At 42.3% G+C, this 23,342-nt stretch overlaps 1 protein-coding gene across 1 annotated transcript in view; it reads left to right on the forward strand.

Moving 5' to 3' along the window:
- Positions 1-1,875: 1,875 nt before the first annotated feature.
- LOC139624916 (melanoma receptor tyrosine-protein kinase-like) overlaps positions 1,876-23,342 on the forward strand; it is a 34,895-nt gene continuing 13,428 nt past the window's right edge. The window contains exons 1-3 of the mRNA XM_071484328.1: positions 1,876-2,078; positions 21,466-21,617; positions 21,984-22,191. Of these exons, the coding sequence (XP_071340429.1) occupies positions 1,952-2,078; positions 21,466-21,617; positions 21,984-22,191 (487 nt within the window). The 5' untranslated portion in view covers positions 1,876-1,951. The remainder of the gene's footprint in view (positions 2,079-21,465; positions 21,618-21,983; positions 22,192-23,342) is intronic.

Raw genomic sequence — 23,342 nt, forward strand, 5'->3', positions numbered from 1 at the left:
AGACCCTGACAGAGAACTCCACACCACACCCACACACATGCTAAGTTTTGATTGTGTCTTTTTAAATGCAAACACACAGAGACCTGAGCTGAGCGGTGTTTACATCCTTTCCTGCACAGGACTGTAAAACTGCTCCATAAGTAAATGACACTATTATGCAGAATAGCCCCTTTCAGAGAGTTACATTACTTTACGTAATGTTTTATTATTATTGACACATAAACATGCAGCATCTTCATGTTGCAGCTGGTCAGGGAGGAGTTTCTCCAGTGTGAGGAGTCGGTGTTTTTCTGTTTTCTATCACTATCAAATTAATAATGTTCATCCAATAATTTTTACCCACCTTTTTGGACTATTGATCTGACAGAACAAGACACCTGAAGACGTCACCTTCAACTGTGGGGAAAAGAGATGGACATTTTTTATAACACAATTAATGGATTGATCAATGATGCAGTTGCAGTATATAATCTTTAACAAACTGCATTTTACAATGTAAGCTGCAGATGTCAGATGAATCTACTAAAGCTCAATATTATTATATAAGTACAGCTTTAACCAGACCGAACCCACACACACACACACACACACACAGACAGTAAATGTCCATTCACCCTGGCTGTACATCCATAGCGTGAGTGAACTGAGCGGCTGCTTGGGGCCCCATGGCCACCAGGGGGCCCCTGGAAGAAACAATTAAAGTGCAGTGATGAGCTCTGCTCAGTTGTATATATCTATACCTGTGGCAGCAGGTCACCACACAGGTCAACAGACGGACACATCAGGAGACAGGAAACAACACTGTTAATGATAATACAACAGAAACAATTAAAGGCTGTGAGATTAAAACATTTACATTGAATCAGTAATAAATTCATCAACCTCTGGAGACTGTGTGAACACACTGAGCATTTTTTATCTCTATTACTTCAGATACCATCCAGAGAAAAGCTGAGAAAACGCTGATGGGGGACTTTTCACACAGTGAAAGAAATTTAATATTTAAAACGGTGAATTATTAATATTTTCAGTCATTTACTGACAGACTCACAAAAACAGCTGCAATAAAAACCTCTTTACAGGTAAACAGACTGTATGGTTTCATGTCTTGTAAACAGTAAAACAACAGTTTTCACATGCCTGAACAGTACTGTTATAATAATCCTTATGCATATAAGCAGAACAGTATTTGTCGGGGCCTGTGTTATTTCTCTCCTGTTCGAGCTCCTGGCAGTTTTACACTGTCAAAGAGCTGAGTCTGTGCTGAGAGAAGAGGCTGCTCTGCATGAGTTTAAAAATGGTCCTCAGATAAATATCTATAATATCTATCTGTATACATGACAAATCTAAAAACATACAAAGGTTAAAAAAAGAAGGTGGAAGCGGGACAGAGTGTTTACTCCACCGGCTTCCTGCTGGTTACAGAACTGACTCCTGCTCTGTGAACCACTGACTGGATCCAGATCATATATCATCATATATCCAACATGGTACCAGTTTATCATCATACTCCAAGAGTGAAATCAAAATCTGGTGACAGAGCGAGAACCCTATCTGCTTTTCAAAATAAGCTTCAGACATTTAGCTTTTAATCAGCTTCAGATTAACTTGACTGGTTTTGTGGAGAATGTCCTGTAAAAAACGAGCCCATGGGTCGTTTGTGCAGCAGGTTTTATGACTTTTCTTGATGTGAATAGTTTGATGTGGCTGATGTGTGTGTTCTCACTGAAACAACTGCACTGAAGGGAAATCACACACAGGAGGGAAAGATAAAAACAGAAATCAGTTTGACTTCTCTGTATGCAAATGGGTTTTGTACATGTCAATAAAGCTAAACTGAATCGTGGAGGGAGGTGTGGACACAGAGGAGGAGGGAACCTCCGCAGACTCCAGCAGGAACCGTCACACAGCTTCAACACCTCGGCAGCGGGACCTCCTCCTCCTGCAGCCCATGGAGGAGCACCAGCGGGACTCTGAACGGAACCCGGCCGCAGACATGAGCCTGTTCTCCGGAGGCGCCGCGGCGCTGCTGCTGCTGCTGCTCGGCCGCTGCTGCTGCACCAGTCCCGGCAGGAGAGGTAGGACCGAGCCCGGGCTGAGAGCTCCGGGGGAGCCTTCAGTGCGGGGGGGGGGGGTCCGGGGGAAACTGTCCTGTTTGAAAGAGTTGAGAGCGAGTTGAAAGCTTCCTCATACGGTTTGTCTGGGTCTCTGATGCTTTAATGGGAGAGATGACCGCCGCTCACCGGGAAATCTAGAATAAACTGAGACAGGGAGTGGAGGTGAGATCCACAGAGCCGAGCCACACTATAACACATATCACACTATAACACATATCACACAATAACACATATCACACTATAACACATATCACACTATAACACATATCACACTATAACACATATCACACTATAACACATATCACACTATAACACATATCACACTATAACACATATCACACAATAACACATATCACACTATAACACATATCACACTATAACACATATCACACTATAACACATATCACACTATAACACATATCACACTATAACACATATCACACTATAACACATATCACACAATAACACATATCACACTATAACACATATCACACTATAACACATATCACACTATAACACATGTCACACTATAACACATGTCACACTATAACACATATCACACTATAACACATATCACACTATAACACATATCACACTATAACACATATCACACAATAACACATATCACACTATAACACATATCACACTATAACACATATCACACAATAACACATATCACACTATAATACATATCACACTATAATAAAAACAATAAAAATGAAAAACCCCTGAAATAAACTGGAGCCTCTACGCTGCTGTGAATCAACGCAGTGAGCTAAATATTATTATAACACCAGGTTAAATACATCGTCATTACTGTGAACTAAAAGTACTGCAAATATGTAGTATTTTAGAGTTTTAGAGTAGAAATGTTACAAATATTAGAATATTAAAGGTTTATCACAGGAAAGTGGCATTAAAGTTACTATAAAGTCTTTAAATAAAGTTTAAAATAAAGAATGTTATAGGAATGTATTTGCAGGAAATTATAATAATGATATCGTTTTTAATAAAAGTAATACTGTCATTAATGTTATTATAAATAATCTACAGTATTATTAAAATACTGTAACATCTTGAAGATACAGAAAACACAATAAACCAACCACTGTGAGATCCACCTGTATCCTACCTGTAACTGAGCTAAACCTGAATAAGAAAGCAGGTTGAATGTCAGTGATATAGTTCTGCTCCCCATCACTTCACAGGGATAACTCAGGACATTTAAGTTCCTTCAGACTGAATTATCGCCAATTAAACCTTCATTTCCTCTGCTGTTTACTTTGCAGTTGAGCCAAATCTCCAAGCTTTCATGTCCTCACTATGGCTGTGGGCTTGAAAACCCGTCTCTCCCAAACATAGACTGTTGAGGAAAAACTGCAGTCGAGCTGCAACTGACGATTATTTTTGTTACTGATGAATCTTCCTGTTATTTTCTTGATTGCGCGATTTATCTTTAAGTCTATAGAACTGACCAGCAGTTCAAATCCTAAACATATTTAGCTTAGTATCAAAAAGCATCACATTTGAGAAGATGAAACTTGGGAATGTTTTGTATAAAAAATGACTAAATCGATGAATCACCTGGTCAGTGTGGCTCTAAACTACAGAATCATACCCCAACGAATGATCGTTATAAAATCTCCTGATGCCAATCCTGCTCCTCAGTAACGGACTTCAGCCTAAACTCACTGGTGGTCACACTGAGGAACATGTTATCAGACCTCACATGTTTGAGCCCGAGTCAGACTCTGATCAGGGGACATCGAAAAACATCCTCCAACACACATACAACTGGATGTTTCAGAGCAGTAACGTATGCTATTTTTTCAATATATAAGATTTTTATAACGTAAAAAACATGTTGTATTTTGTTAAAATTATTGTTGTAAAAACTCATTTCATGTAACTGTAGCTTATACACTTAGTTTTATCAAATTATTGTCTTGTAGCTGCTAGCTTAGCAACAGAATGATTGCTTGGTGTTGTGTTGTTAACTAAGTTTAAACAACAAGAAAAAAGGTTGGATGTGGGTCCAGGTGGGTTGGGATTGGGATTGAGGGTGGTGACTGCTTTGTTGTGACATCACAAAGTTCCAGAAGTCCTGACGGCTGGTTTTAAGGCTCAGGTTCTGAATACAGGCTGTGTGCATTTCTCTGTGGACTGAGGCTTTGATACTTTCACAGTATTAATATAGAACCTAGACCTGCTTTATAATCACAAACACATGGACATCTACCTTTAGACTGGGTGGAGCTTTAATCAAACTGTGATCATCTGTGTGTCCCTACTAAAGTTAAATTATTTAAAATATATCACAGTCGTCATCAGCCACAGACAGCAAAATGAAAAGATGAGGTTCACCCAGAGTGGACGATTAGCTCAGACACTCCCAACAGCAAACTGTCCCACTGGGACTGATAACCTGAGAGAGAAGAAGAGGGAGGACGGCTCCGAGCACACACACAGTGTTGTATCATCACAGACTTCTCAGTGTATTCAACCTCCACATTTACTGCACGTGTAGCACTCACACATACATCTCTATAGAGTCTAATCAGACTCATATATCTTCCGATTACTGCAGCTAACAATTATTTTCATGATCTATTAATCTGTTAATTAATTTCTCAATTAATCATTTGCTCTGTAAAACATCATAAAGCCGTAGTTAACATTTTCAACCTTCAGTCCCAAACCCAAAGATATAGTTGCAGATATATTTTCTGTTGACTGACTAATTGATTAATAGACTAATTGTTTCAGCTGCAATGTAAATGGAAGATCATTAGTCTTCCTTATTGCCCTTGTCTTGGTAGAAAGCTCAGACGGAGTAGGTGGATTTGGTTGACATCAGAATTCGTGAAATAGTCGGTCGGACGCTTGTTGACCTCTTACACCTCTTTCAGCCTCCTTCCATTTCCACCTTGCCTTCCATTGCTGCACCAAAAACACTTCTGTAAAACCTTCAACCCTGAACGCTGTGAGAGTGACATAAAGACGGCAGCAGAGCAGTGTTAAACATGCAGAGACAGATTAAGTGTGCGTCTAGTTCCATCATACAACGATGAAACATCACAAACTATGAAACACTGAAAGCAGACTCAAGAAAAATCCATCCCTCAAACGGCCACGGTAACAATCTGACCAGTATAATCTCTCCCTATATGTTCGGTGTTGATTCAGCAGCTGCATGTACAGTTTAAGTGAATATCCTTTGTGTACAGAGTAGACCTTTAGCTCTGTTTGCTCTGGACTAACAGCGCCCCCTAAGTTGTGAAATGATTCAGCAGGTTCCAGTGGAGTCTGTTGAGATTATTTATTATTTATTATTTCTTATGCAGCAGACAAATAAAAGATAAAGAGCAGATGTAATTTCATGAAGCAAACTTCAAAAGGGCCCATCACACTGGGCGTTCTGTGTATTGCTGTATATCAGTGTATATATAGAATATTGATACAGATTGGACTCTGCAGTTCCAGTTCTTGTTGAATGTGTCTCAAAACTTTCTGAAAGATTTAAACTGAGATATCTGATTGTCTTTCGTTCCTGAGCAGTTTCTTGCTGTAGGAAAAACAAAAACCTGGTCTGCTGGGGATTATGGGAATTGTGAGTGATGAGTGAATTATGAGCTCCGAGCGTATCTCAGACCAATCAGGTTGTTCGGCTGAAATAAGAGTTTTGTCTGCTGAAAGAAGCAGAGAATAAATAATAGAATGAATGATGGGAGGAAACGCTGAGCTCAACTGTTTAGACTGTTATCTCAGTGTGTGTGTGTGTGTGTGTGTGTGTGTGTGTGTGTTCCAGTTATAAGTGAAAACAGCTGACTGCATGCTCTTATTGTCTTGACAACAATTTGATTATGGTGAGGATTTTTTTATGACTGAGTGTTTGTGTGACTTTCCTTGTTTTGAATAGACTGTTGTGTTGTTACACTGCTGTGCACAGACAAACTGACAGGCCGAGTACCTGGTGGGTTGAGGGCACGATTTTACCTTGAGGATCAATAATATGTGATATGTGATAATTCACGACAAGGTGTTCCAGTATAAGGGAATAAGGCAAAATGTGGAGGACCTGGTCGGTTACTGTCTTTGTGTGGAGTTACACTGGTCTCTGTGGAAATCCAGACATCCTTGAGGAGTTTTCAGATGTGTTTTGAAAGGTTCTATTGGTCCTGAAGGTGACAGATGTGTTGAGAGAGGTTGTATGGTTCCTAGAGATCCTGGATGAGGTTCTAGAGGTATTTGAAGAGGTTCAAAAAGTCCTTAAGGGTGTTGTAGGAATCCTCCAGAGGTAACTGAAGAGGTTGTAGTGGTCCTGGAGGAGATCTAAAGGTCCTTGAGGAGGTTGTAGAGGTGCTTGAGGAGATTTCAGACATGCTTCAAAAGTGGCCGTGGTCCTGGAGGAAGTCTTGAGGTCCTTAAAGAGGTTCCAGACATATTTCGAAAGGTTGTAGATGGTACTCAAGGATGTTGTAAGTGTCTTTTTTTTTCAAAGAGTCCTTTAAAAGGTTCTTAAGTTGCTTGAAGTGGTTGTAAAGGTCTGTGAGGAGGTTCAAAGGGTCCCTAAGAGAGTTGTAGAAGTCCTCAAACAAGGCAAAGGTCCCTGAAGAGGTTCTAAAGGTGCCTGCTGTGCTGGTGTAAAATCTGAATTCTCGTTATGTCTCTGATTAGTCAACAAACCTTGATTATAATCTGCACGTTCAGCAGCTTTTCTTGGCTCATTTCTATGATTTGAGTGATTAGTCATTAATGCAGAATTTGTGTGTGTGTGTGTGTGTGTGTGTGTGTGTTTGTGTGTGTGTGTGTGTGACAGCCGCTGTTTGCTGTTCATTTGTTGTGTTTGTTCTGGATGCTGAAGCTTTTTAGACTTGAGTTGCAGTAAATGATGAAACACTGATTGTTGTGACTGAAGAGAGGACGGAGAGATTTGACCTTCAGTCTGCCAACAGGAACTTCTAACGAATTGTGTGTGTGTGTGTGTGTGTGTGTGTGTGTGTGTGTGTGTGTGTTTCAACCCTGTTTCCACTGAGTTTGACTTTTCAGGAAGACCTCGGCAGTGTGTGTGCGTGTTTGTGTCTCTACGTGTGTGTGTGTGTGTGTTCCTTTGGAAGCAGCTAACTGAAACCTTACAATGAAAATAAAGACGGCGCTGGAGCCTCGTGGTAACCGTGGCAACAGTATTAGCATACTGAGCAACAACAATCAGCCAGATTCAAAACACACAAAAACTGAACTGAGATCTATGGTTTTCCCTTTTTTTTTTTGGGGGGGGGGGGGCAGACAGGAAGGACACACAGAACTTGTGCGTGTTAATATAATTCTACTTGTTATTGTGTATTTGTGTGGCCAGGGATTCACTGCAGCGTCCAGTCCACGTTGACTCGGTCCTCAGGCACAGATGTCATGTTCAAAGATGAGAGGACAAACTGTACCCACCAGGCTGTATGGGGGGGGGTTATGAGACAATGGGCCCTGGGCACAGACATGTAACGGGCCCCCCACCCTCCCTTAGTTTCCATCCAAGGGTGGAAGGAAGTGCTGCTTTATTTTATTTAAAGTGATTCTTTTTTCAAATCAACAAATGACACTTTCCTTTGCAAATGCTGTTACTTTGTCAAGGCGGCGTCTCCTGAACACAGGCAACGCTCTGCGAGGGGCCTCACGTTTCGAACGTGATGCGTGTGAATGTGATGTGGCCCACATCGTGGTCACACGGAGGGCACCAAGTCAGTCCAAGGAGAGGGAAGAGACGCTGCAATGATTGCCTATCAAGATCTGACCAATCATTGCTCAGATGCAGCGCGCACCAGCTGCTTGAGCATGTGATAGAGAAGAAAAGAGATTTAATTGGACTGTCTGAGTGTTAATTGTCCTCTTCACACCGGAGCAGACACACACATTAACATATTTACCTGGTTAAAATAAGATTTCATTGACAGGGTGGGGGGGCGAAGAGATGGACATAAAGACATAGTGCATAGAAACTGTCGCCAGCACTGAGGTATTGGATTCAAACAGGTATCAGGTATCATGCTGAAATGTCATTTTGATCAGTGATGCATCACAGATATCAACAGGTGTGGTGGGGGTGGGACTTTCTGCTGATGCTCAGACCAGCAGGCAGGTCAGTTCCCGCAACATGTGTATTCTGACTATTTGAGCCTGAGCCTGAACTTAAACCAGTCCCATCTGTCAGTCTGCAGGCAGGTGAAGTTGTTCTACTTGGGGCTCGTAATGAATTCGAGTAACTGTGCTGTGTGCAGGAGCTTTCTCAGCAGCTGTCAGATGCAGCCTCTTTGCTGCAGGTGTGACCTGCAGAGGCCGCAGCAGCAGTGCAGCCTGGGGGATTTTCAGAGCAGGAATGTGAAGAATGTCAATAATGGAGCTCAGAAACTGTTAGCAGGATTATACAGGCTTCTCACTCTACCTGCTCTCTCTGTACTGCAACATGCAAATTCTGTGTTTGAGGCAAGAGAATGAAAAATGTTCAACCTGTCTTTCATAGCAAACTGTGTCACTGCTGGGTCGGTTGCTGGAGGTCGGAGGTCACACAGAGCTGGATTTGCAGCTGGACTTTGGTTGTTTTCACACATGTAATGATGTGTAACAATGTATGAAGCCATCTTTGTTTGGGTGTCTTACAGTGTCCAGAAGATGTTGAGGGAGAAAAGATTTTTTGCTCAGCTCTTCCTTCTGAGTAGAAATGTGTGTTTTCAAATGACTAAATCAAAATCTTGAAGATGTTGGAATTTAATACTTGACTGGTACCAATCATGCAAACAAGAATTTGTTATTATGAAGTTCTCCTTCTTTCCCAGTTCCCCCAGTCCTGAGGTGTTCCTCAGGGTTCCGTCTCTGGTCCTCTGTTTTTTTCATTTTATGAAGCAAAATGTTATTGATATGCTGGTGACACTCTGCTGTACGATGACAGCAACTGGTCTCACGTGTTAGTTTGTTTATCAGATGAGCAGTAGGACTTTCAGATGATGTAGTCACCTGGTCAGGTTCAGAAACCTCCTGGCAGCAGCAGGCGTTCCTGAAGCGCAGTACCTGAAGTACTGTGTACAGGTGTGCTGAGGAGAACAGCTGCTGGTTTGAAGGCAAAGGAGGGTCACAGCAGATACTGATGGGATCCAGGTTTTTACTCTGTGCTGCTCTTCGGATGAAGTTACTGAGAAATAAAAACTATTCTTGGCTTTATCTGTGAAAAACGTTTGCACAGTGCTGTGTGTGGTTCATAGAGGTAGTAAGATAACCTTTGTAGGAAGATGACATCACTGTTCTTATTCCCGCCTACTAACCTCTGATTGGTCGTTTATTTTTCCAGCCAGTGGAAGTCAGTGAGCAAAACACCAGATTTGTTTGAATAACTTGGTAAAATCAGAGATGAAATGATTCAGAGGTCTGGAATCAGGCTGTGACCACACATTCAACATGTAGCTCTTCTTATTAATTACGAACAAGACTTTACAGTGAACAGACTTTTTGCACCTTGACCAGTGTCTGAAAGCTGCAGAGCTTCCTAACAGGCTGTATCCAGCCTCCACCAATCAGACTCTGCTGAGCTATAGGTCAGATCAGATCAAGTTTGAGGTCTGAGCTGGAGTTGAGGTTACAGCCAATCACAGCCGAGAAGAAGACACCTGACATATAGAGCAAAAAAAAAAAGCCAGTGCAGTCTGACGGTGGAAATGTACAAACTTGAGCTGAGTTTATCTGATGTGTTTATCAGCTCAGAGCATTTTTCCTCGCTGCAGCTGCAGCAGAGCGAAGAGGACGCGTCCTCAGTCCGTCACCAGTGGAAGTAATCTACACTTCATACGTGAACAAGAGAGAAGTCATTTCGTCTGTGTGGAATTTTCCTTCAACAGCAACAAAGTGAGAGTGAAGCAGCTTCAGTCTGACAGACATGCACAGTCTCGCTCTGACCTGCAAACACTGCTGCAGGCAGGACACACACACACACACACACACACACACACACACACACGAACTGACTTGTGCAGATTAAGTGATTCGTTTTTGATTGGGAATCCATTTGTTCAGGATGTTCCATTCAGCTTTTCTTCTGTCAGACAGGATCATGTGTCTGTTCACACAGAGAGAGAAAATACATGTGACGTCTGATGTTTTCACTCAAACCACATTAGAACCTTTTTATTTCTGTGAGAGAACTGGGTCGGGCCCCTCCAGGGGCTCAAATCTGAGGCTCCAATAGATGATTAGTGGGAACAAAGTTCTGATACAATCATTTATATTATTCTTATGTGTTTTTGTCTGATCTTTAATTTGCTTTTTTTTTAGAAATATTGGATAGTTTGACCTTTCCAAGCCTCAGTTACTGAAACGAAACCATGAGAGGGGAAATGTTGGTGGAGCTGATAACAACTCACACCTCTGGGACATGACAAAGAGAATCTACCACACACTGCTTTTTTTAAAAGGTCACAATCCAGAAAGGTTACAAACCACTGGTTTATCATGTTTATTGATGTTCAATCTTAATTTATGTTGATTGTGTGATGTTAGTGGCAAGTATAGGTGTTAAATAAATGTAGTGCAGTAAAAGTAAAATATTGAAATGTTGTCGAGTAGTGTAGTAGCATAAGTGTAAAGTAGCAGAATTTAGCTGAGTATATGGAAACACACAAGTAAAGTACAAGTACCGCAACACTGAGCTTAAGTGCAGTACTTCAGTACATGTACTGTATTTGGCTGCTTTCCATCACTGGTTGTTTCTTCTACGACGACAGTTTATGAACTGGCTACCAGCTGCAACCGTGTTTCACCTTGTGAGTCTTTGTCTGTGTGTGTGTGTGTGTGTATGTGTGAGCTAGCAAAATGTGGTTTTGGAGACACCTACAGTAGCAGGTACTACCACAGTGGTGGTTTTGGCAAACTCTGAGTGACTGTTTGAGTGATCCAATAAAAATATATCAGATTTCAGGTAAACACTCAGAGAAACCAAATCCTGCAAGGTTGGATGGTGGGTCCAGGTGGGCGGGGCTTGGGGCGTGGCTGAGGGCGGTGACTGCTTTGTTGTGACATCACAAAGTTCCAGAAGTCCTGACGGCTGGTTTTAAGGCTCAGTTTCTGAATACAGGCTGTGTGCATTTCTCTGTGGACTGAGGCTTTGATACTTTCACAGTATTAATATAGAACCTAGACCTGCTTTATAATCACAAACACATGGACATCTACCTTTAGACTGTGTGGAGCTTTAAGGCCGCTGCAGGTGTTAGCAGGACAGTGTCCAATACAAACCATGAATCAGACTTTTAATTTGATGTCCTGCGAAAACCAAGTCAAAGGGGAACTGAAATGTGATTGTTTCAGTGGAGCTCAAACCTGCTGAGTGAGTGTTCAACAGGATGACCGATTCTCAGCTGCTCGAGACATTCCTGAAGAGTGTGTGTGTGTGTGTGTGAGATACAGAGTAAGGCCACTGTGTTCCTGTTATGGCATTCTGCAGGACAACACTATGTCTGTCTTCTGTCTGACTCTCAGTTCGGTCAAACAGACGGAACCAGTTCTGTGTAAAACCACCTTGTGCCATGTGCTGGGCTCAGTTTAAATCTCAGTTTCGTGTTTGAGTGACGTGTTGTGTTTCTGTCACGTCAATAAAAGCACTTAACCACAGTTAAAAATCAGATTCAGTTTCATTGACTGTTTTCAGTATATGACAGAGCGGAACAATAAAAAGCTCTCATTGATTTTGACGAGGGAGTATGTGAATTTAAGCTGTGTGGTGGAGCTCGAGGCAAAGTGACTGCAGGTCAAACACTGAAGCCATCGATTTCCATTTCATAGTTTTAAACACAAGCTTTTATGGATCGATGCCTTTATTTAAATCAGAACCCATGTTATGATCAATGCCTCTGACGGCATCTTTCTGCTTCATTACAGACAGAAAGAAACGGAGGAATCATACAATAAAAACATGGAGAGATGCTTCTCAAACAATCAACTTGTATCTAACAGTTAAGCTCAGATTGACACTTTAATTTTTCGTTCTTCTCCAGGGCAGATTCATCTGTTAGTAGATGTCCATGTGTTTGTGATTATAAAGCAGGTCTAGGTTCTATATTAATACTGTGAAAGTATCAAAGCCTCAGTCCACAGAGAAATGCACACAGCCTGTATTCAGAGACTGAGCCTTAAAACCAGCCGTCAGGACTTCTGGAACTTTGTGATGTCACAACAAAACAGTCACCGCCCAAAGCCCCGCCCACCTGGACCCACCATCCAACCTTGCAGGATTTGGTTTCTCTGAGTGTTTACCTGAAATCTGCTATATTTATATTGGATCACTCAATAAAAAAAGTCAGCCAAGTCAGTTTTTTGGTTCTTAGAACCACAAATATATCTTCTGATGGAGATCAACACTTCAGATAAAATACAGAAGAAATTAAAATGTGGAGCTTTAATCCACATTGTAAAATTGTTTCAGCTAATCAGCTTCATAGTTGTGGATCAGGACCTCAGGACCAGTATTTGGGTCAAGCAGCTGGTGAAATATGAGGTGTAAAATCAGCACGCTCCAGCTGTTACTTCACTGTGTCACATGGAGTGTGGGCAACAGTGCACGACTTCATAACTTAACATAATGCAACGACTTTTTTAATCAGTCATGTTAATGCATATTGTCTGCTGCTCGTCTCAGCTCTTCAGGTTGGACAGTTTTCCTTTTCTTTTCAGCTTTTACTGGGTGAATTTTAATGATTTATAACTTGACTTGGATTCAATATTGGATTCAACTCTCTTTACAACCCTACAGATTCTCACTGATAAATTCAGTCTGTGGAAACAAAATGTGGTTGTTGAGTTTTTTCATCATAATGTTTGTACCTGAAATAGCGCCCCTACGGCGGCAGACGTCCCGGACCTTGGTTGTCATGGTTCCAGGAATAAACGCGGAGTGTACCAACAACGGTGTACCTACCATTGTCACCATGGTTACTATAACATTCATGTCTTGGTCAGGTTTAGTAAAAGATGGTGATTTGGGTTAAAATCAGTTCTTCCTCAACATTAGACGATCTTTGTTGTCATGGTTACAATAATAACAACGAACAGTCATGGATAATAGAAACAACATAAACTGCTCCTGTCACATGGGAATCGAACACTGCTCTCCTGGGTCATATTCATCCATCCACCCCAACCTCCTCCTGACGTGGACTTTGTCGCTCTATAAACTACGTCACCGCACTTTTCCCTTTGCTCCTGTCATCATCACTACGACCACTAGATGTCGCCTAGCAACAGAACCTGACTATGGGTCATAGTAACCTGCTGACAGACGACCTCTGACCTTGTTTGTTCCTGGAGCACAGTCTCGTTTTATGTAGGAACAAGGCACCCAGACTGACAGAGACATAAAATGACTAAAAACGCAGTTTAGTGTCTCATTCAGGACTCTCAGATCCTCACTGTCAGATTTTATAGTTAATGCTACAGAACACTAGATATAACAGGAACCATGACAGAAAGCCTGTTTAAACTGCTGAACCTCTCGCTCCTGATTATTGTTTTAAGCCCAACGTGTGAATCTATCCTTTAATCCAAAACGAATCGCTCACAGAAACCCACACAGAGCTCTCCCAGGGTAAGAGTTCACATAAGTTTTAGTTGTGTTTTTGTTTCTCAGAGAGAACAGAAATCTGTGTGGTTGAAGGTCGCAGGCAGGACCGCTCTCCATCTCCTCTTTGATCCTTTATGAAGATTGATTTGATCCTGCTGCTCTGTGAAGAACAATCTGACTTCTCTCTGGCAGTACTTTCTTTAGAGCAGGATTAGCTGCTGCAGCGAGGGTCACATAAATAAAGACGACAAGAAAAGAAAAGAAAGAAAAGCTGTGGAGGAGAATGAGAAAAGAGGAATCACAGGGTGTCTCAGCTGCAGAGCACAAGCTGAACTTCTACACTGATGCATGAAATCACGCTAACAGCCCCTCCCTGATCAGAGGAGGGGGTTCAGACATTATGAACATCATCAGTCATTCTGTGTTTCCCCGAACCCCCCAACACCACCCACTGTGCTCAGATGAAAACCTCCTAATCACAGCCAAAATCCACATTAAAATGCATCACTTTTGCTGTTTTCATCTTTTAGCCCCAAAAATAAAGACTTTCAGAAACACTGTTGGATCCGTTTTAGTTTAAAAACAGTTGTGTTTTGCTCCAGACCAGCAGAAGCAGAGACGCCCAGGTTCACGACCTGATTGGGTCTCGTCAGTCCCGACATATCTACCGGATTCGTCACATTCCAATCACGTGGCCGTTTACGGCAAGAAAACCAATTCCCAATCTATGTTTCCTGCCTTGCGACTGCAATACTGTAGAGTAGAAGTGGGTATTTATCGGGTGGGAATACTGATTGTTCCCTTTTCCCGATGTTTTCAGACATGTCAGTAAAGATGGAGATTATTTCTGGACCTAAAATGCTCGTCTGGATGGAGATCACTTTTAGAATGAAAACACATTAGTGTGGACGTAGCCTCAGACTTCATATGGACTCTGGTTGGTGTCCTTCTGCAATATGTTCATAGTAGAAACTAAATCCACCTGATTTCTCCTGAAGCTGTTGATGGACACAAAGAAACGGAGGAGCTTCCGTCAGCGTGGAAATAAATTCTGGTTCGGTTTTATCGTAAAACCACCAACAACCGTGTAGCGCGTGATTCAGTCTGATGTAAAACATGGAAGCTGAAACAAAATGTTCTGCGTACAATCGAAGCATGAAACGGGATAAAAACACTAACAGTTAAAATAATTTGACGACAGTTGTGACGAGGAGATTTATTTACAGTAGCTGCAGGAAAAAACACTGACCCATCTCTCCTCTGTCCGTCTTACTAACTGTTTCAGTTCTCAAAGGTCTCACAACATCTGGGAAGCTGCTCCAGACCTCAGCCCCAGACTGTGTGTTGCTGAGGCCTGGTCACAGCAGCATTTCAGTGAATGACAGTGGAATCACCACCATTAGTGCATCCACACACACAGGAAGTGAAGAGTGCAACTGCTTTCACGTTAACTTTGATGAACTTCGACCTGTTAAACTGAACCTTTGACCGGAACAGAAACACTGTTTCCAAAGGAACTGACGAAGAAGATCAGGGTGATCAGGGTGATCAGGGTGCAGGATCAGGCAGCTGATTGGACGACTGACTGTCAACAAGTGGACAATCTGCCTCAGTGCTGAGAAACAACAAGTGGACACACTGACAGTTGTTATGGTGAACACTGACTGTGGTGTTAAAGAGCAGGCAGCAGCTTCTCAGTCATTACAGCTAATTCAATACTGACACACACACACACACACACACACACACACACTACATTCCTGAGTCTGAAAAGCATGAATGCTGCAATGAGAGAGAGGAAGAGGTGGAGAGAGTGTGGGCCTGCAGGTATAGGTGTGTGTGTGTGTGTGTGTGTGTGTTATCTTTCCCTCCATCTCTTGCAGGTTGAGAAACACTTCAGCTCTTGGCTCCTCTCTGAGCTCTGATTGGCTGCTGCTGTGATTATGATCTGGCAGCAACTGAAACAAACTGTATGAACCAGTTTAGACACTGTGTGCTCTTCCTCACCCACAGTGTCTCTTTTAGAAATTCAATCCATTTGAATGAAGAGGCCAGCAGGGGCAGATAATATACTGCTATACTACTATAATATGTTTCCTCAGCATTAATTCATAAACAGGTTCTATTAATCCCAGTTTTTCCACTTGTCCCTTTGTCCTGACTGATGCTAAGCTGCTGTCAGTGAAGCTCAACACTTCCTCTAGGTTTTTTACATTAAAAGCCTTCCACTAACAGGAAGGCTTGAATACTTTTAATGTGAAAATCGACTCTGTTGTTGGACTGATGGAGTCAGAGAAATGAGGTGACATGAGGAGGGAGGAGGTGTGTGGAAATAACGGCCTCTCTCTGCTGTTGACCCCTGGGAAACAAAAACCTGCACCGATCACAGAAAGTCATTAGATCTTAATCTCATTTGTTTGCAACACTTTATTTTAAATGATCTATTTATTATTTATCAACAGCATATAGACATGTAATAAACGTAAACAACTATAAGACTGTAACATGTTGTAAGAAGTGTTTATTAGCTGTGTGTGTGTGTATGTGTGTGTGTGTGTGTGTGTGTGTTGGTGGGGGGGGGGGTTGTTGTTTGTCAGTGTGTGTTTGTCAAACCTTGAGTAAAGGTCGAACCCAGATAACACACAGAACGGCTCCTCTCTGCAACACAAACATGTTTTAAGAGAATTCGTGGGCTGTAATTCACAGTATCAGGTCATTTTTACACACAGGTGCAGAAAAGCTACAATATAAGAAATACAATCCTGTATTTCCACCTTAATTTAAAGATAAAAGCTCCTTTAATGTATAAACGTCTTTGATGCTGTACATTTGAAGTTGTGTTTAAATCATAGAGAAAACTCATTAAAGCACCCTGATGTATTATATTATTAATTTATCAGTTTAAGTTGATGATTGAGATGAAAAGTTATTTTAAAAAGATTCAGTGTTTTCGAAGCTGTTTGGGAAAAACTTCTTAATATATTAGAAACCATTAATTAGTCATTAATGAACCTTGAATCGGAGATCGATGAAGTAACTTTTACTAAATAACAAATCTATTTTATACTGAAGCTGTAGATCGTAAGTAGAAATGTAGCTGGGATCTTCATGGTGACCAGTCAGTGGGTGGGTGTTTGCTAACAAGGTGACTGTTCCTTTAAACATGAAGCGAGCACTGAGAGAGAGAGAGAGGTGGAGAGAGGTAGACGACCTGTTGTTAGTGATAAATAAGGCAGTCTGACCCTGAAAGATGGAACAGTTTGTCCATCCAAACACACACACACACACACAATGATGACAACAGCAAAGATTTACAGCTTTTTTTCCCCTATTCTCTTCTCTTCTCTTCTCTTCTCTTCTCTTGCTGTGTCTCTTGCTGTGTCTCTTGCTGAGTCAGCAGGAACATGGAGGCAGAGGAGTGATGGATCAAGAGGATTTGACAGATCCAGTTTCTTCATGTCCGTCCTGTCGCTCTCTCTCTCTGATTCATCTGTGGTTGATCTCTCTGAGCTCTAACAGGGCGGTGTGAGGTTCACTGACATGCATGTGCACGAACCACAACGCAACACGCAGCTTCTTTAGGTCCAGTTCCAGGTCCAGTGCACACACACGACAGACTGGACTCCTCTGAGCCTCTGAGCTCCACTGTTTCCACTAACTATTAAAACACATCAGTGATGTCACACACATCCTCATCCATCACCATCAACACACACACTGTAGTTCACACAGACTCAGTCCCACACACACATCCTGCTGCCACACATACTCACTACAGCACCGAATGTGGATTAATCCGCTGCTGAAAATAGTCCCCAATGGATGCTTTATATATTTCCTCCTGTTTGTTTGACACAAAATACAAATCACCCTTTAAAAATGAAACTGTGTATTTGTGAGGTGTGTTTAAAGATTCACGTTGATTCCCATGTTAAAGTAGCAGTTTATGTTGTTTCTATTATCCATGACCGTTCGTTGTTATTATTGTAACCATGACAACAAAGATCATCTAATGTTGAGGAAGAACTTATTTTAACCCAAATCTCCATCTTTTCCTGAACCTAACCAAGACATCCCACAGTCCCTCTTCATCAGAGACAAGCTCAGAGGATGGAAGTGAAGTTTCTCTAAACTCTGAGTCCTGCAAGCGTGATTATGCATTATATTATCTTTGGCCCTCATATGAAAACATGCACATACTTTACACTACACTTCACACACACACCCCCACACACACACACACACACACACACACACACACACCCACACACACACACACACACATACACAGAGGAAGGATTCTTTCATGCGCACTGTGCCACACAACAGGCGAAGACGTCGTCCAAGACCAAGAAACACTAACAGATCAGACCTGTTCCTGAACAAACAGTGCTCTGTGTGTGTGTGTGTGTGTGTGTGTGTGTGTGTGTACTTGCGTAAGCTGAACCTCTGAACTCGTCACTACCAGTTTCTCATTTCTTTCACACTATTGCTCACAGATAAACGCTCATTCAGTGACATTTAGTGTCATCATTGTTGGTAATAGTTGTGTTCCTGTGAACTGCAGCCAGTGTTACACACTGTGTGAACATGGAGCTGCAGCAGCGGCTGTGAGGAGGTTTGAGCCTCATAACTCAACCAAACCTGAACACAAGGACCTGTTTTTATTCAGTATGGCCTGCACTTTATTATTATCATTATAACTGATGTCTATCGATCAATAAACGTCCATAAATCTCCTTACAATTCATAGAAAAAAGACAATAACTTCAGAACATTGAGAAGGAATCTCCTTCAGTGTCACAGTGATCCAGTGATGTTTCTGAACATCATGATTCACTGCAGACAGGAGCTGATCACAGCTGATCACAGCTGATCACAGCTGATTCAGCTGATTCAGCTGATTCAGCTGCTGGTGATGGGACAGTTTGCCAGAATGTAAAGAAAAGGCCACAGCTTAGATCCCACACTAACTGTCCCACTGACTCCATGGCAACACCGTACTTCCTGTTTACGTCCCTGGTTTCGTTGCCTGTGCCACAGGAGAGCGGTGTTCGACCCAAGTGAAAGAAGCAGTTTATGTTGTTTCTATTATCCATGACCGTTTCACAAAGGTAACCACATTAATAATGTAACCATGACAACAGAGACTGTCTAATGTTGAGGAAGTTTTTATTAAGACACCAACTCACCATCTCTTCCTAGACCTAACCAAGCCATGACCAAGGTGCAGTCCGCATATTGATTATTGTAACCATGACAACCGAGGTCAGGTACGCCTGCCGCCGTAGTGGAGACACTGCTGTGGGTCGTATCGTATTGTTGGTTGTTCAGGTTGGAGAAGCTGTTGCTGGTTTGTCGTGTAATTTGCACGACTTGTTGATGAGTCCCTGGGCGCAGGCCGGTAAAAGCAGAAACCTCCTGTGCATTAATTGTGGTTGTTCTGTCTGTTTCTGTGGTGTAAGCCAAACAAACAGCTTTCCCAGCTCTGATGTGGGTCTACTGCAGCACAGGTCTGCACCCTGCAGCTGCACAGTGAACTAAAATATAACGAGAGTTAATATCAGGTCAGAGTTGGTATCAACTGAAACTTAAGATTAAAGGAGAAGAAACACTGTAAAGAGTCTCTGGCCCTAAAAAGAAGAGCTTGAAAGAGGTGGGCGTTCACCAGGCAGGGGGACTCTAACCAAACACACTTCAGAGGGGTTTGTTACATAGAAAGGATGGAGTGTTGACAGAGGGGCTGGGGAATAAATAGATGACAGAGGAGGATACAGGGGAAGAGGGGAGGAGGGGAGAGGGGAGAGGAAGGAAGGAAAGAGGAGACCACAGGGAGGAATGAGTGGGAGGAAGCTGGATGGAAAGAAACTTGAACTATGTGACTATTATATTATCTGAGGAACTAACACTGCAACTATTATTAGACACAATTACACGTATTTATTTATAATAAGTGTTTTGACTTTTACATGACAATATGAAGTATGAGTGACAGTGTGGTGAAATGCTTCATGGGAAGAGTGCATGTGTTTGTGGGTGTGTTTGTGTGTCCAGATGTGGACTGGCCAATGGGCTGCCCCCAAAGTGAGCCATCATCCAATCAGAGAGAGGCAGAGAACAGCTGTGTTGTGTTTGTAAAACAAGTTCAGAACCAAGTCATCAACAGTTTATGAACTGGTCTGAGGACCTGGTCTACAAAGGTGTGGCCCTCTGTAGACCACGAAGACTGAACCCAAATGAGACGCTCTGGTCTACGGAGAATTTTCACTTTGGGTCACCAGCTGTTCCCGCCCTTACCATTGCGTAGCAAAGCAAAGCAAAGCAAAGCGTGGCTCCTGTAGCCAAGCAACCTTGACAACATAACACCTTTTTTCACTAATACTTGAGCTTTGAAGGCCCTTTGTTTTAACTGAAACACAACAGTCAGATTTAAAGGTGTGATCCTCAGGCTCCGTGTCAGTGTGTTTGCTTTCATTACTGGTGCACAATGAATCTTGGGATAGGTTGGGCCACAAAGGATGAAGCCCATAAATTGGATGACATATATGTGCAGTAAAATTTGTGTATGTACATATATTAAAAATACCAATATAATGATATAAATATATATATATATGATATTTAATTTATTTATGCAAGTTTATTAAAGCAACATACATACATGTATATACATAAATAACAACATACAGTTCTATATTCTTAAATATTTTCCTGTTAATTTCTCATTAATTTTAGATGGAAATTTATATGGAAATTCAAAAAGAATTAAAAGAAGTAAGTAAGAGTAAAGTGAGTAAGAATGAAACATCAGTAAAGCACGTTGTCCTTCATTCTCTATCTGAAAGCATCAGGTAGGTTCAGTGCACTAACGATACAGGTCTGTCTCAGTTTTATTTAAGTGTAGATTTACTTTCTTGTGTTTTCAGTGTGTCACCGTCACTTGACACAAATACTTTGTTCTTGTGTCATCAACATATCTGAGACATGCTCTCGCTTTATATCATGCAGAGTGTTTCCTGCTGAATTAGATCAGGTGAGGAGGAAAAACCTGAAGGACAGGTGAGACACACCTGCAGGCTGTTTGTGGTGATGCTGCTGGGTCAGTGATGTCACTTTAAAAGCTTGGAAAGAGGAAGACTCAGCTCCTCGTGGCAGGTTTAAATCCTCCCAACAAGTTTTAATTAAATAAGATCCTTTGTCTTCAGATTTGATTCTAAATGACTGAGTTGTGTCAGAGGTTCTGCTGGAAGTTTCATGTTCAACCTGTGAACTGCTGCCGGCGACACTGAGCCTGATGAGTTTCAGTCCACATGCAGATGACAGTGACAGGTTGTTGTCCTGCAGTTCTGCTGCTGTTGGACTTGTTTATGGGGGAAGTAGTTTTCTGAAATGGTGTCACTCCTTCCTGCTCCTCCCTAGATGTTTCTGTAAATACTCTGCTTCACATAATGACCTCTGATCTGGAAACAAGACTACCTGAGCAACACCTGACTGGATGTTACCATGAAACCCTGCACACATTCTCCACTGGGTCAGAGGTTCACACATTTATCACCTCAGAGTTCAGTAGCCTCATTAAACTAGAAAAGAGGGGATTAGACACCAGTGATGGAAAGGAACTAAGTACACTTCACTTTACTGGAGTATTTCTGTTGTCTTCTACTTTATACTTCACCTCCACTACATTCATTTGACAGCTGACTTCAATAACATCTATCTATCTATCTATCTATCTCTCTCTCTCTCTCTCTTTCTCAGTGTGTCAGGGGATGAGTAACCAGCTGACCTTGTTGGGGACTCGGGAAAATCACTACGACAACACGGTGAGGATGTACTCCAACTGCTCTGTGGTCCTGGAGAACCTGGAGATCACCTACACTCTGGAGCACCAGGACCTGTCCTTCCTCCAGGTCTGTCTCCAGTGCTTGAATCTATTTTGTATTTTCAGTGCAGGATGACATGGCTCTAAAAGCTTGCAGGAATAAACGGTTGTATCATCATTTGTTGTGTTAATGTCTCTCCCTTCAGTCAGCCTTGGTTCTACTTCATTCAGGTGAAAAATTCTGAATTGTGTTGCATTCACCAAAGAAAAATGTTGATGGATTAAAGACTGATGGATGATACAGAGGAGGAATTTAAAATATATGTGACTGTTAAACATGAAAACCCAGCAGTGTGTTTCTGAAGAAGTAAGCATGTCAATGAAATGTCCTTCCCAAAAACAAACCTCTGTGATTTCTCTGATTCATTCATTCTCTTCTCCATCATTAACTCAGTCGATCCAGGAAGTCAGTGGCTACGTTCTGATTGCCATGAACCATGCTGCGACCATCCCATTGGTCAATCTGAGGCTGATCCGAGGCCAAAACCTCTACGAAGGCCAGTATGCTCTGCTGGTGATGTCCAACTACAACAGGAACGCCTCGTCCACAACACTCAACTACACCAGCGGGCTGAGGCAGCTGCAGCTCAGCAGTCTGACCGGTAAGAACACAAACATCTGCCATGAGCGCGCGCGCACGCACGCGCACACACCCATACACACACAACATACCACACGCTGAGCTGGTGGGTAGTCTGAGGGGCCTGGAGTGAGTAGTTCAGGGACCATTTGGTAGTTCAGAGGGTCAGGGGGGTTGCCAGGTCTGTGCGACAAAACCAGCACAATGGCCAATTAAAACTGCCCCAAAACCAGAACTCAGAATGAGCCTCTGTCAAGTCATTCGCTCTGTTTTTAAAGTCCAGCAGCGTCGTTATCGTCCCCAGAAGCAGTTCTCCTCCACAGTTCTCTCACCACGGTCCTCAAATGGCTTTGAGTAATTAGATACAGTGTAAAAGAGAAAACAGCTCTGTACTATAGACCAGTGGTTCTCAATGTGTGGTCCAAGGACCTCCAGGTGTCCTTGAAGGGGTTCCTGGGGGTCCACAGCAAAAAGGGGAATACTTAATTTTCCTGTGACACAATGACAGTCAACACTTTCTGGAATAAAACATCAGAAAGGAAAAATCTGATCAGATGGGGGGGTCCGTGGTATAATTTGGTCCTGGTCTCATTTCTGTCAGTTTAAGGGTCCGTGCTGTGAAGAAGTTTGAGGACCACGACTGTGGGATCCAGAGGTGGGTGCCAGGCTCGAGGGAGTGACAGTGACTTTTTTATAAAGAGCCAGACAGATGTGACTAATTGAACCCTCAGCTGATCTTAGGGAAACACACAGCGGGGAACTGGGGGAAAGTGGAGTCTGTGTCTGGAGCCAAAAGTGAGAAAAATGTTATGAAACGACTGGTTGACCTTTGAAAAGTGATAAAACCCACCACTTAGATTAGACTGTAGGTGTAAATGTTGTGTAAATGCAGCATTTTATATTTTAATTCCTCGTTGACAGGAAGAGCTTCTGTGGATCTTGAGTATTTTCTTCTTGCTATTTACTATTGTTTTCTGCTTCACTTCACTTTATAAACTGCTGAGGAGTGGTGGGGATGTTGCCTCGCTCATTGTGCTGGCAGTGGGCCGGGGGGGGGGGTTGGCACATCATTTAAAAAATCCTCAGTCAACACCAGACTGTGCTCTGGCAGCAGGAAAGAAACCGCACCCTCTCTTCACATTTGGCTGATGACGTAGATGCTTTACTGCGTAG

This window comes from Trachinotus anak, unplaced genomic scaffold (genome assembly GCF_046630095.1).
Source record: "Trachinotus anak isolate AG129_WGS33_773 ecotype Australia unplaced genomic scaffold, CSIRO_AGI_Tana_v1 ptg000009l, whole genome shotgun sequence".
Classification (NCBI taxonomy): domain Eukaryota; kingdom Metazoa; phylum Chordata; class Actinopteri; order Carangiformes; family Carangidae; genus Trachinotus; species Trachinotus anak.